A 14591-nucleotide genomic window follows, 5' to 3' on the forward strand; every position below is an offset into this window, starting at 1 on the left:
GCTGACGTTGCTTCCAGAAGCAGTTTGGAACTCGGTTGTGAGTGTTGCAACCGAGGACAAACGATTTTTACACGCAACGCACTTCAGCACTCGGCAGTCACGTTTTGTGCGCTTGTGTAGCCTACCACTTTGTGACTGAGCCGTTGTTGCTCCTAGATGTTTCCACTTCCCAATAAAAACACTTACAGTTGACCGGGGCAGCTCTAGCGAATTTTAACAAACTGATTTGTTGGAAAGGTGGCATCCTATGACGGTGCCACATTGAGTCACTGAGCTCTTCAGTACGAGCCATTCTACTGCCAATGTTTGTCTATGGAGATGCATGGCTGTGTGCTCAATTTTATACACCTGTCAGTAACGGGTGTGGTTGAAATAGCTGAATCTACTCATTTGAATGTGTCCACATACTTTTGTATATACAGTGTATGGAGACTGTTTAGTGCCAAAAATAAGGGGTTAAATACAAAACAACGTTTCCTGATCTTTCTTATATCTCTCAGATATAGGACAGACACTTCAGAACAAACTTAATTTCGATTTTTTTGGGGGGACTCTCTGTTGTTCTACAGTGCATTCGGACACTATTCAGACCCCTTGACTTTTTCCACATTTTGTTGAGTTACAGCCTTATTGTAAATTGATTATTGGCTTTTTTTCGCATCAATCTACACACAATACCCCATAATGACAAAGCGAAAACAGTTTTTTATTTATTCAGACCCATTTGCAAAATGTGGAAAAAGTCAAGGGGTGTGAATACTTACCGAATGCACTATATTTAAGTACATCTGTTATTCAATGCATTTGTATTGGCTAAGAGCAATAAGGCCAAATACACTTAAAAAAAACTAATTCTGTTTTCATATTTACATTTTTTATACATCAAGGGGTCTTAAAATTCTAAATGAAATAGCAAAATGACACTTGATTTGACCTTCTTAAACATGATTTATATCTTAGTAGAACCCCTCCCCAGTTTAGGCAAGGCTTCGACTGTAATGGGTTAAGTCGTTCAAATGAGATAATAAGTAGTTCAAACAAGATACTAAGTCGTTCAAACAAGATACTATCTCGTTTGAATGACTTAGTAAAAAAAATAAAAGTCGTTCAAACGAGATAAATCCAAGAGTACGTTTTTGAACTTTATTTTGCCTTGGGCGTCAGGGCTTCCGTAGAAAGTGGAAATGTATTGTGTAAATAAGTATATGAACCCGTTGCTATACAGCAAGATAGGTTCAAGGAACAGAAATGACTTAATAAGTCACACAATATGTTGACAGTATAGAGGTTCACATGATTTTAGAATGAATTAAAATGTCTCTGTAAGGTTACCCTATACAGTGGTTCTTCCTTTAAAAGGTGTTGAGCTTATGCCGCGACCATTTGTGGTAGATGGTGGCAGATTGTGGTAAATTGCGCCATTCTGTCATTGCACCACACTATCACAAGGGGGAGTTAGAACGCTGATCTATCGGTAGCCTAAACTGTGGCACAAATGTAAAAAAAAAATCGTAAATTAATGGAGTTGTTTTCAGTCCGAGAGTCTCTCTTCTCTGGCAGTCCTGCATCAGGCAACAAAAAAATTAGCTGGCGGTGGTCCTGGAGTTGAGAGAGAACTTAGGTAAATACAATGGGCGAATTACACTTGACATGTGGACTGATGATTTTCGAAAAATAGGCACGGTGGACTTTTGGTTTCTCTCCTTCTAAAAACAGAAAAAAATATATTCTAAATAACAAACAGGCTTTATTTACCACAGTGTGAAAGAGTGATGGCCCCTCTATATAAAGTGAGTTTCTGAAACACGAAGTCCTTCTTTGCTGATGTGAAGAAGAAACAGAATCATCAGTCTGATGTCCCCACATGCTTCAAGATAGTCACCATTGTTCCTGTACCCAAGAAGGCAAAGGTAACTGAACTGAATGACTATAGCACTCACTTCTGTCATCATGAAGTGCTTTGAGAGACTAGTCAAGGATCATATCACCTCCACCTTACCTATCACCCTAGACCCACTGCAATTTCCATACCGCCCCAATAGGTCCACAGACGATGCAATCACCATCACACTGCTCTATCCAATCTGGACAAGAAGAATACCTATGTAAGAACGCTGTTCATTGACTACAGCTCAGCATTCAACGCCATAGTACCCTCCAAGCTCATCACTAAGCTTGAGGCCTTGGGTCTCAACCCTGCCCTGTGCGATTGGGTACTGGACTTCCTAACGGGCCGCCCCCAGGTGGTGAAGGTAGGAAACAACATCTCCACTTTGCTGATCCTCAACACTGGGGCCCCTCAAGGGTGCGTGCTCAGCCCCCTCCTGTACTCCCTGTTCACCCATGACTGCGTGGCCATACACGCCTCCAACTCGATCATCAAGTTTGCAGACGACACAACAGTAGTAAGCTTGATCACCAACAACGACGATACAGCCTATATGGAGGAGGTGAAGGCACTCGGAGTATGGTGTCAGGAAATCAACCTCTCACTTAACATCAACAAAACAAAGGAGATGATCGTGGACTTCAGGAAACAGCAGAGGGAGCACCCTTCTATCCACATCGACGGGACAGCAGTGGAGAAGGTGGAAAGTTTTAAGTTCCTCTGCGTACACATCATGGACAAACTGAAATGGTCCACCCACACAGACAGTGTGGTGAAGAAGGCACAACAGCGTCTCTTCAACCTCAGGAGGCTGAAGAAATTTGGCTTGTCACCTAAAACACTCACAAACCTTTACAGATGCACAATTGAGAGAATTCTGTCGGACAGTATCACCGCCTGGTATGGCAACTGCCCCGCCCACAACTGAAGGGCTCTCCAGAGGGTGGTGCGGTCTGCACAACGCATCACCGGGGGCAAACTACATGCGCTCCAGGACACATACAGCACCCGATGTCACAGGAAGGCCAAAAAGATCATCAAGGACAACAACCACCCGAGCCACTGCCTGTTCACCCCGCTACCATCCAGAAGGTGAGGTCAGTACAGGTGTATCAAAGCTGGGATCGAGAGACTGAAAATAGCTTCTATCTCAAGGCCATCAGTGATGGCTGTTTAACAGTCTAACACAGAGCGGCTGCTGCCTACATACAGACTTGATATTCATGGCGACTCTAACATATGGATCACGAGTCACTTTATTAATGCCACTTTAATAATGATGTTTACATATCTTGCATTACTCATCCCATATGTATATACTGTATTTTATTCCATCTATTGCATTGTGCCGAGGCCTCTTGGTCATTGCTCATCCATATATTTATATGTACATATTCTTATTCCATCCCTTTACTTAGATTTGTGTGTATTAGATAGTTGTTGTGGAAATGTTAGATTACTTGTTGATATTGCTGCACTGTCGGAACTTCACTACACTCGCAATAACATCTGCTAACCATGTGTATGTGACCAATAATATTTTATTTCATTTGATTTGATTTAAACGAAAGAGAGTCGGGCCTGCATCCTTGCGAGGGTTAACACTTTTAAATGTTTTACTCATGTTGGCTGCAGTGAAGGAGAGCCCGCAGGTTTTGGTAGCTGGCCATGTCGGTGGCACTGTATTGTCCTCAAAGCGAGCAAAGAAGTTGTTTAGTTTGTCTAGGAGCAAGACATCGTGGTCTGCGACGGGGCTGGTTTTCTTTTTGTAGTCCGTGATTGACTGTAGACCCTGCCACATACCTCTCGTGTCTGAGCTGTTGAATTGCGACTCTACTTTGTCTCTATACTGACAATTAGCTTGTTTGATTGCCTTGCGGAGGGAGTAGCTACACTGTTTGTATTCGGCCATGTTTCCGGTCGCCTTGCTCTGACTAAAAGCAGTGGTTTGCGCTTTCAGTTTTGCGAGAATGCTGCCATCAATCCACGGTTTCTGGTTGGGGAAGGTTTTAATAGTCGCTGTGGGTACAACATCACCGATGCATGTGCTAATACTCGCTCACCGAATCAGCGTATTCATCAATGTTATTGTCCGACACTATGCGGAACATATCCCAGTCTACATGATCGAAGCAATCTTGAAGCGTGGAATCCGATTGGTCGGACCAGCGATGAACAGATCAATACCATTAGTGGGGAGGTTAAATTGTGTACTGATGTGTGTTTTCTTGTTGGTGGTACATAATCTGATTCCACCAGCATGTGCTAACAACCCCTCGCTCTGCACAAGTTGAAGGAAAGTTGGCAAAAATATTTACAATTTGACGGCTAAGATATCTACATTTACAGTAATAATGGCATAAACATGAATTTGGTAGTGTTTGTATGGGTTTGTGTAATGCGGTTACAGGTGGTTAGATGTAGCCTGATGACCACAGAGTACCTTCCAGACCATGTAAGCAATTTAATCTACTCCTTTTCACTTTGTAAACTCACAGTGCCCTGCTGAAAAATACCCCAAAGCAGCTGCATTTTGTGTACATGAGCATGAGGGAGGGGACAAACCTTACTGTCCAACAACCTAACTGTGGGACAGAAACTAGCAAGGGAAACTGAAATATATCAAATCAAGACTACAACAGTAATGACAACCACCTCATTCTTCTCTCTGCAGATTCTCCAAACACAAAACAAATACAAACCTAGAAAAATCAACCACCAAGGGCTACTCTTGAGAAGAATGATCTGTCAAAGTCAAAAGGCTGGGGGAGATGTACAGATGGGTCTTTGAGATGAGGAAGGGGTTTGGTTATACAGGGTTGTGCTTAGAGATTGTTTTGTATGAGAACCATTGAAAGGTGCCATTTCTCCTCAATCAAGATGTTTGATTGGGCTCAAGTCCGGGTTCTGGCTGGGCCACTCAAGGACACTCAGAGACTTGTACCGAAGCCACTCCTGCGTTGTCTTGGCTGTGTGTTTGGGGTCGTTGTTCTGTTGGAAGGTGAACTTTCACCCCAGTCTGAGGACCTGAGCGCTCTGGAGCAGGTTCTCAGCAAGGATCTCTCTGTACTTTGCTCCGTTCATCTTTCCCTCGATCATGACTAGTCTCCCAGTCACTGCAGCTGAAAAACATCCCCACAGCATGATGCTGCCACCACCATTCTTCGCCGTACAGATGGTGTCAGGTTTACTACAGACGTAACGCTTGGCATTCAGGCCAAAGAGTTCAATCTTGGTTTCATCAGACCAGAGAGTCTTGTTTCTCATGCTCTGAGAATCCTTTAGATACCATTTGGCAAACTCCAAGCTGGCTCTCATGTGCCTTTTAGGAGGAGTGGCTTCCGTTTGGCCAATACAATAAAGGCCTGATTAGTGGAGTGCTGCAGAGATGGTTGTCCTTCTGGAAGGTTCACCCATCTCCACAGATGAAGTCTGGAGCTCTGTCAGAGTGGTCATCGGATTCTTGGTCACCTCCCTGACCAAGGCCCTTCTCCCCCAAATGCTCAGTTTGACCGGGCGGCCAGCTCTAGGAAGAGTCTTGGTGGTTCCAAACTTCCTCCATTTAAGAACAATAGTGGCCACTGTGTTCTTGTGTCTTTCAATGTTGCAGACATTTTTTGGTACCCTTCTCCAGATCTGTGCCACGACACAGTCCTGACTTGGAGCTCTGCGGGCAATTCCTTTGACTTTTGGCTTGATTTTTGCTCTGAAATGCACTGTCAACTGTGCGACCTTATATAGACAGGTGTGTGCCTTTCCAAATCAGGTCCAATCAAATTATAGAAACATCTCAAGGATGATCAATAGAAGCAGAATGCGCCTGAGCTCAATTTCGAGTCTCAAAGCAAAGGGTCTAAATACTTATGTATATAAGGTATTTCTGTTTTTTGTTTTTAATACATTTGCAAAAATATCTAAAAACATGTTTTCACTTCGCATTATGGGGTACAGTGGCTTGCGAAAGTATTCACCTCCCTTTGCATTTTTCTATTTTGTTGCCTTACAACCTGGAGATGAAATAGATTTTGGGGGGGTTTGTGTCATTTGATTTACACAACATGCCTACCACTTTGAAGATGCAAAATATGTAATACTAAAAAACAGAAAACTTGCGCGTGCATAGCTATTCAACGTTATTCAAAGTCAATACTTTGTAGAGCCACCTTTGCAGCATTTACAGCTGCAGTCTCTTGAGGTATGTCTCTATAAGCTTGGAACATCTAGCCACTGGGATTTTTGGCCATTCTTCAAGGCAAAACTGCTCCAGCTCCTTCAAGTTGGATGAGTTCCGCTGGTGTACAGCAATCTTTACTTTTTATGGGCAGGTGGTGCGGTAGCGTCCCACCTGGCCAACATCCGGTGAAATTGCAGAGCGCGAAATTCAAACTACAGAATTATAAATATTTAACTTTCATAAAATCACAAGTGTAATACATCAAAATAAAGCTTAACTTCTTGTTAATCCAGCCGCTGTGTCAGATTTCAAAAAGGCTTTACGGCGAAAGCACACCATGCGATTATCTGAGGACAGCGCCCAGCATACAAAAGCATGAAAAACATATTTCAACCAGGCTGTCAGAAATAGCGATATAATAAATGCCTTACCTCTGATGATCTTCTTCTGTTGGCACTCCAAAAGGTCCCAGATACTTCACAAATGGTCCTTTTGTTCGATAATGTCCTTCTTTATATCCATAAAAACTCAGTTTAGCTCACACGCTTCAGTCAATAATCCGTCAGTTTCCCTCCATCAAAATGCATAAAAAATGAATCCCAAACGTTACTAATAAACTTTTCCAAACAAGTCAAACAACGTTTATAATCAATCCTTAGGTACCCTAATACGTGAATAAATGATCAAATTTAAGACGGAGAATCGTTATTGTCTTTACCGGAGAAAAATACCAAAGAACGCGCTCTCTTCCACGCGTTTGGAAACACCACAGCCAAAATTGGAGCCACCTAGAAAAACTACAATTTCTGCCTCATTTTTCCAAAACCAAGCATGAAACTCTTTCTAAAGACTGCTGACATCTAGTGGAAGCCCGAGGAACTGCAATCTGGGAGGATTTCGCCTTATAATAAAAGTGACAGACATTGAAAACAGTGGTAGGCTCGGGGGGGGGGGGGGGGGGGGGGGGTTGTCCTCGGGGTTTCGCCTGCCATATCAGTTCTGTTGTACTCACAGACATAATTTTAACAGTTTTAGAAACTTTAGAGTGTTATCCAAATCCACCAAATATATGCATATCCTAGCTTCTGGGCCTGAGTAACAGGCAGTTTACCTTGGGCATGCTTTTCATCCGGACGTGAAAGTACTGCCCCCTACCCAAGAGAGGTTCAGTCATACCACAGATTCTCAATTGGATTGAGGTCTGGGCTTTGACTAGGCCATTCCAATACATTTAAATGTTTCCTCTTAAACCACTCGAGTGTTGCTTTAGCAGTATGCTTAGGGTCATTGTCCTGCTGGAAGGTGAACCTCTGTCCCAGTCTCAAATCTCTGGAAGACTGAAACCGGTTTCCCTCAAGATTTTCCATGTATTTAGCGACATCCATCATTCCTTCAATTCTCACCAGTTGCCCAGTCCCTGCTGATGAAAAATATCCCCACAGCATGATGTTGCCACAATCATGCTTCACTGTGGGGATGATGTTCTCGGGGTGATGAGAGGTGTTGGGTTTATGTCAGACATCTTGTTTTCCTTAATGGCCAAAAAGCTCAATTTTAGTCTCATCTGACCAGAGTACCTTCTTCCATATGTTTGGCGAACACCAAATGTGTTTGCTTATTTTTTCTTTAAGCAATGGCTTTTTTTTCTGGCCACTCTTTCCGTAAAGCCCAGCTCTGTGGAGTGTACGGCTTAAAATGGTCCTATGGACAGATACTCCAATCTCTGCTGTTGAGCTTTGCAGCTCATTCAGGGTTATCTTTGGTCTCTTTGTAGCCTCTCTGATTATTGCCCTCCTTGCCTGGTCCGTGACTTTTGGTGGGCGGCTCTCTCTTAGCAGGTTTGTTGTGGTGCCATATTGTTTACATTTTTTAATAAGGAATTTAGTGGTGCTCAGTGGCATATTCAAAGTTTCAGATATTCTTTTATAACTGAACCCTGATCTGTACTTCTCCACAACTTTGCCCCTGACCTGTTTGGAGAGCTCCTTGGTCTTCATGGTGCCCCTTGCTTAGGGGTGTTGCAGACTCTGGGGCCTTTCAGAACAGGTGTGTATACATACTGAGATCATGTGACACTTAGATTGCCCACAGGTAAACTTTATTTAACTAATTATGTGACTTCTGAAGGTAATTGCACCAGATCTTATTTAGGGGCTTCATGGCAAAGGGGGTGAATACATATGCACGCACCACAAAAAGTTGCCTACACAACAAATGAGAGCTTGCATTTGTTATGGATTTCATCATTCTTCTTTGTGCTTAGCTTATTTGTGCTTAAATTCTTGAGGGGTTTGATAAGTTGGAGTGAGAAAGTGTCCAAAGAAATGAGTACCACTGAAATAAAGGATAAATATATATATTTTTAATTGAAACACATCCAACCAACACAAAGAAACATGCGCACACACACTCATCCTTGTCCCCGATGCTATGTCTGTGAAGAGTGAGCGATGACTTGCGTGCATGCGTGCTTCTGCAGAAAGATGCAGGAAATTAGAATCACTTTTGCGTTCTTTTAATGTCTTATGTGAATTAAGTTTAAAACATTTAATTAACTTTCTACTAAGTTCAATACATTTCTTAATTATGTTTAATTATTGTTGTGCATGCATGTACGTGTGGTTGTGTAGGTAAGCCTTTACTCATTAGAGTGCAGGGCAATTGGATTTGATTTGCGGTCATTTGTATGGATGTAGAAAAATACAAAATGTCAGGGCTGAATCAGGCTATGAAATAGAGTAATTACATTTACTTTCTCTGCATTATCCCTGAACACACACACACACACACACACACACACACACACACACACACACACACACACACACACACACACACACACACACACACACACACACACACACACACACACACACACACACACACTGCTGAGAGGACAAACAGCTGACTTGTTATTCCTCAAAGAGACCTCTTTGTTTTAGAAAACAGCTAAATGAAGGGAGTGGAAATGAGGGAGGGAGGAGGGAGAATGTAGGGAGCAGAGAAGATGAAGAGAAGGAGGGAGGGGGTTGATGGAGGAGGGGTGATGATTCCTATTTGTCCGTGTTTTCGTTGGCTCATGCACACCCACACTCCACCGATACGCCCCCTCACTCTCTCCTCCATCACCCCCCTCCCATGGGAGAGAGGGAGGGGGCGTATCGGTGGAGTGTGGGTGTGCATGAGCCAACGAAAACACAGCCAAGGAGGAAAAGGAAACCTATCTCCATGGCAACAGTTTTATCTCATCTACTGCAAGATTCATTGCTGAAAATATATGCAGCGTTGGAACACGCTTCTTACGTACTACGCAACACGGAGTGCCTGGATACAGCCCTTGGCCACATACCACAAACCCCCAAGATGCCTAATTGCTATTATAAACTGGTTACCAACGCAATTACAGCAGTACAAAGAAATGTTTTGTCATACTCATGGTATACATTCTGATATACCACGGCTGTCAGCCAATCAGCATTCGGGACTCGAACCACCCAGCTCATAATAGAACTGGTATCTTCTATTTCAAAAACCTTCTAGCATTATGCAGATAAACCTTCCTTTTGTAGCTTGTGTTTGGTCATACACATACAGGATACACTATACGGCTAAAAGTATGTGGACGCCCCCGTCAAATTAGTGGATTCGGCTATTTCAGCCACACCCATTGCTGACAGGTGTATAAAATCGGGCACACAGCCATGCAATCTCCATAGACAAACATTGGGGCTGTTTTTCATGGTTCGGGCTAGGCCCCTTACTTCTAGTGAAAGGAAATCTTAACGCTACAGCATAAAATTACATTCTAGACAATTCTGTGCTTTCAACTTTGTGGAAACAGTTTGGGGAAGGCTCTTTCCTGTTTCAGAATGACAATGCCCCCGTGCACAAAGTGAGGTACATAGAGAAATGGTTTGTCGAGATCAGTGTGGAACAACTTGACTGGCCTGCACAGAGCCCTGACCTCAACCCCATCAAACACCTTTGGGATGAATTGGAACGCCGACTGCGAGCCAGGCCTAATCTCCCAACATCAGTGCCCGACCAAGTCCCCGCAGCAAAGTTCCAACATCTAGTGAAAAGCATTCCCAGAATAGTGGAGGCTGTTATAGCAGCAAAGGGGGGACCAACTCCATATTAATGCCCATGATTTTGGAATGAGATGTTCGACGAGCAGGTGTCCACATACTTTTGTGCATAGAAATGTTATGTTCATGTCTCGTATGTCTGTGTCAAAAAACTGGTGATTGGCCAATGCAATGCCAGGCATCAGGATCCTCAGGCTGTGGTGGTGTTCCTACCCAACTACATTGCAGACGCATGCCAGATCTCACAACGGCTGGACGTCAGCTAACTCCATCATATGATATAGAAATCTGTTTTTGCATCAACCGTTAGCATCTAGTCGGGCCGGAACACCACCAACTACCAACTACTGCCTGCCCTGTCGCCAGTGGTGGAAAAAGTACTCAATTGTTATACTTGAGTTAAAGTAATGAAACCTTAATAGAAAATTACTCAAGCAAAAGTTAACCAGTAAAATACGACTTTAGTAAAAGTCTAAAAGTATTTGGTTTTAAATATACTTTTAATAGTATCAAAATTAAAAGTATAAATCATATACCATTTTTTGCAAACCAGACAGCACAATTGTCTTGTTTTTTTATTTGTTTACGGATAGCCAGGGATAGCCACACTCCAACATTCAGATATCATTTACAAACGAAGCATTTGTGTTTAGTGAGTCTGTCAGATCAGAGACAGTAGGGATGAGTGCGTGAATTTGACAATTTTCCTGTCCTGCTAAGCATTCAAAATGTAACGAGTGCTTTTGGGTGTCAGGGAAAATGAATGGAGTAAAAAGTACATTATTTTCTTTAGGAATGTAGTGAAGTAAAAGTAAAAGTAATCAAAAATATAAATAGTAAAGTAAAAAACTACTTAAGTAGTAATTTAAAGTATTTTTACTTAAGTACTTTACACCACTGCCCGCTGCTAAGGCTCCTGGTCTCCTAGCAACAAAGATTTTAACAAGGGGCAACACATAATTGATACCATAAAACAAGGGCATATGCCTGAGGGCATATTGATCACCACTGAGGGGAGAGGAGGATGGAGAGAGGGAAAGGTCTGACAGCTCCCCCGATTGAGGCAGAGTACGAATGTTTATGGGTACTTCAAGGTAGGAATGGAGTGAAGGAACTAGGAGTGAGGGGTGGCTGTGAGAGGAGTAGAACAGACATAGTAATTTACTGTAATTCAACATGACCCTATACAGGCCTCACGAGTGGCGCAGCGGTCAAAGGCACTGCATCGCAGCGCTATAGGCATTACTACTGACCCTGGTTCAATCCCAGGCTGTGTCATAGCCGGCCGTGACCAGGATGTCCTTGTCCCATCAGCTCTACCGACTCCTTGTGGTGGTTGCCAGCTGTACAGTGTTTCCTCTGACACATTGGTGCGGCTGGCTACCAGGTTAAGCGAGCAGTGCGCCTTGGCGGGGTCGTGTTTTGGAGGATGCATGGCTCTCGACCTTCACCTCTCCTGAGCCCGTACAGGAGTTGCAGCGATGGGACAAGACTGTAACTAGAAATTGGATATCACAAAAAAGGGGTAAAAACATTTTAAAGCAGAAATGTTCGATAAAGGACTATGTTCATTGAATGTCGTAATCACAGAATTTTTGGAAGATGGAGGTGGCTTTCAGAAGCACCATATATGTGTATATAGTTTATATAGCTCTGAGATAGTAGTATATATTGTAGGTGCAGAATAGTGTCCACATCATAACATATTACACCTGCCCTGGGTGTCTCTTTCTGGTATCATTAGAGCTACAGTCTGGGATTTGAGAAGCTGTTCAGTGGTCATTTCAATTCTTAATATTTTCCCATTCATTATTGAAGAATATAACCTATTAATGCCTCATGAGGTTACCCTAATGACTGTCTTTATCATAACCCAGAATATAAGGCTTTATAACTTAATTGTTTACAAACAACAATAATTAAATGAACATATATTAAATGAACATATATCTTATGGTAGATACAGTCAGTAAACAAACTGCTGCTATGAATAGTCTATCTGCCTTGATCTCTCCATTTGGCTCTTTCCCTCTCTCTCTTTCTCTCCCTGTTATAAGTGGCTCAGCGTTGGCAGTGACAGTGTGCAGGCTGATGTCAGATCAGCCTCTAATTGGCCAACTCAATCCCCCTTCCCCCCTATTTTCTCCTTCCTCCATCCCTTGCTCTCTCTCTACCTTCTCATCTTGTTCCATTTCCTCTGTCTCTCTCAATCTTTATCTCCCTTTGTGTGTCTCTGCGTGTAGCTCCCATTGCCTTTCTCTCTCTCTGGACTGACATGAGTATCTTCCAATCCCTGCAGGGCTGTGTGAGGCAGGCAACCAATAGTGGGGTGGGGAAGGAGGAGCTGGGTGCTGTCGGCCAGCTCCAGGCCGAGATGCTCCATTTGGATCTGATCGACGGGGCCGATGGTTACCGCGATGACAAGGAGTCATCTCAGCCATCTTCCACAGCACCCCTGCCAGTAACCGAGGACCCCCCTCTAGTAACCATGGATATATACCGGCCAAAGAGACCCACAACCCTTAATCTTTTCCCCATGGTGCCACGCACTCAGGTGAGTCCAAATGAACCCTCCGTTATCCCTTTATTACTTTTCCCATCCTTTCACCCACCTCCCTCCTGCTGGCTGACCCCACTCGCTGTTCCCTTTTCTTTCTTCCTCGTTAACCTCTGTGACAGCTGAATGAATATTGATAGCTGGAAGGATGGAGGGGTGGATGAATGAAATGATAGAGTAAAATGTACGAGAATGCGAGGATAAAGCTGATATTCTGTACTGTATCTAGTCTATATGTGTGTATAAAATCAGTGGGGAAAAAGCTGTGATGATATCACCCCCCTAGACACCATGTCTGTTTTTCTCTGGGTGTTATGCTGGTCGAAACAATGGCTGGGATTGTCAGGAGAGATGGAGTGTGTTCTTTTGGTACACATCTCCTTTTGTGTGTGACAACTGTGTTTGTGTGTGACTGAGGCTTGTGACTGTATCAGTGGTGGTCGGTGCCATTTAAGATGAGGGAGGAATTATATTTTTTTAATGAGCGTGGCCTTATTTCTATTACAGCATATTGGATGACTGTCATTCATATTCCATTCCCCCAGCTCAATGTAACATCGATAGGTTTAGGCTACTACATGATACAACATGTTTCCCTATGCCCATCATGAGATTGCTACAATCTAGCCCAGTGGTTCCCAACCTTTTTTGGGTACTGGAGTGATTCCTATATTATATTGGACAAAAATGTATTTTAAAATCAATATTATTTGTCTATGCCTGTCATTTAACTGCAAATTAGGATAATGTATTACTATAATAACACTCATGTACTCTTAACATGCAAGCAGTAAAATTAGATTTAAATAAACAGATAAAAATACATCTTATGGAACAGCGGGGACTGTGAAGCAACACAAACATAGGCACAGATACATAAATATAAAACACACAATAACATACACACTATAAACACAGACTTTGTGTTGTGGATATGTGGTAGTAGAGTAGGGGCCTGAGGGAACACACGTGATATGTTGTAAAATCTCGTGTGAATGTATTGTAATGTTTTAAAAAATGTATACTGCCTTAATTTTGCTCGACCCCAGGAAGAGTAATGGGAATCCATAATAAATACAAATTTAAACATCAGTTTAATCTTTTTTTATAGGATTTGTTCACATCTTGAAGTGTCCAGAAAATTATACAAAAACAAAGATCAAATGTTACACACATTCTCCCAGTATATGTAACCCATATTTCTAGACTTGTGTATGGCACATGACAACTCACCAATCAATGAGAAACTTGATCATGTCTCTCACTCATAAGCTCTGTCAGTATTTTGGGGCAGGGTGGCAACAGCAGTGATCAGGCTTTTCTCCAAGTCCAGTCTGTTCCTGTGCTTGGTCTTGATTAGGGTCATGGATGAAAATGTCACATCACATAAGTATGTACAGTGCATTCAGAAAGCATTCAGACCCCTTGACTTTTTCCATGTTGTTATGTGACAGACTTATTCTAAAATCGATAACATTTTTGCAAATGTATAAAAAAAAAAATGAAATATCACATTTACATAAGTATTCCGACCCTTTACTCAGTACTTTGTTGAAGCACCTATGGCAGTGACTACAGCGTTGAGTCTTCTTGTGTATGATGCTACAAGCTTGCACACCTGTATTAGGGGAGTTTCTCACATTCTTCTTTGCAGATCCTCTAAGCTTTGTCAGGTTGGATGAAGAGCGTCGCTGCACAGATATTTTCAGGTCTCTCCAGAGATGTTTGATCGGGTTCAAGTCCGGGCTCTGGGTGGTCCAGAGCCCGGAATTGAACTCGATCCCTAAGCCACTCCTGCATTGTCTTGCCTGTGTGCTTAGGGTCGTTGTCCTGTTGGAAGGTGAACGTTCACCCTAGTCTGAGGACCTGATTGCTCTGGAGCAG

At 42.8% G+C, this 14591-nt stretch overlaps 1 protein-coding gene across 1 annotated transcript in view; it reads left to right on the forward strand.

Annotated features, from left to right (window-relative positions):
• The window catches only part of mapk8ip1b (mitogen-activated protein kinase 8 interacting protein 1b), a 193119-nt gene that overhangs the window by 137766 nt on the left and 40762 nt on the right, over positions 1-14591 (forward strand). The window contains exon 3 of the mRNA XM_038998890.1: positions 12450-12704. Coding sequence (XP_038854818.1) covers positions 12450-12704 — 255 coding nt within the window. The remainder of the gene's footprint in view (positions 1-12449; positions 12705-14591) is intronic.

The sequence above is a fragment of the Salvelinus namaycush genome, chromosome 1 (genome assembly GCF_016432855.1).
Source record: "Salvelinus namaycush isolate Seneca chromosome 1, SaNama_1.0, whole genome shotgun sequence".
Taxonomy (NCBI): domain Eukaryota; kingdom Metazoa; phylum Chordata; class Actinopteri; order Salmoniformes; family Salmonidae; genus Salvelinus; species Salvelinus namaycush.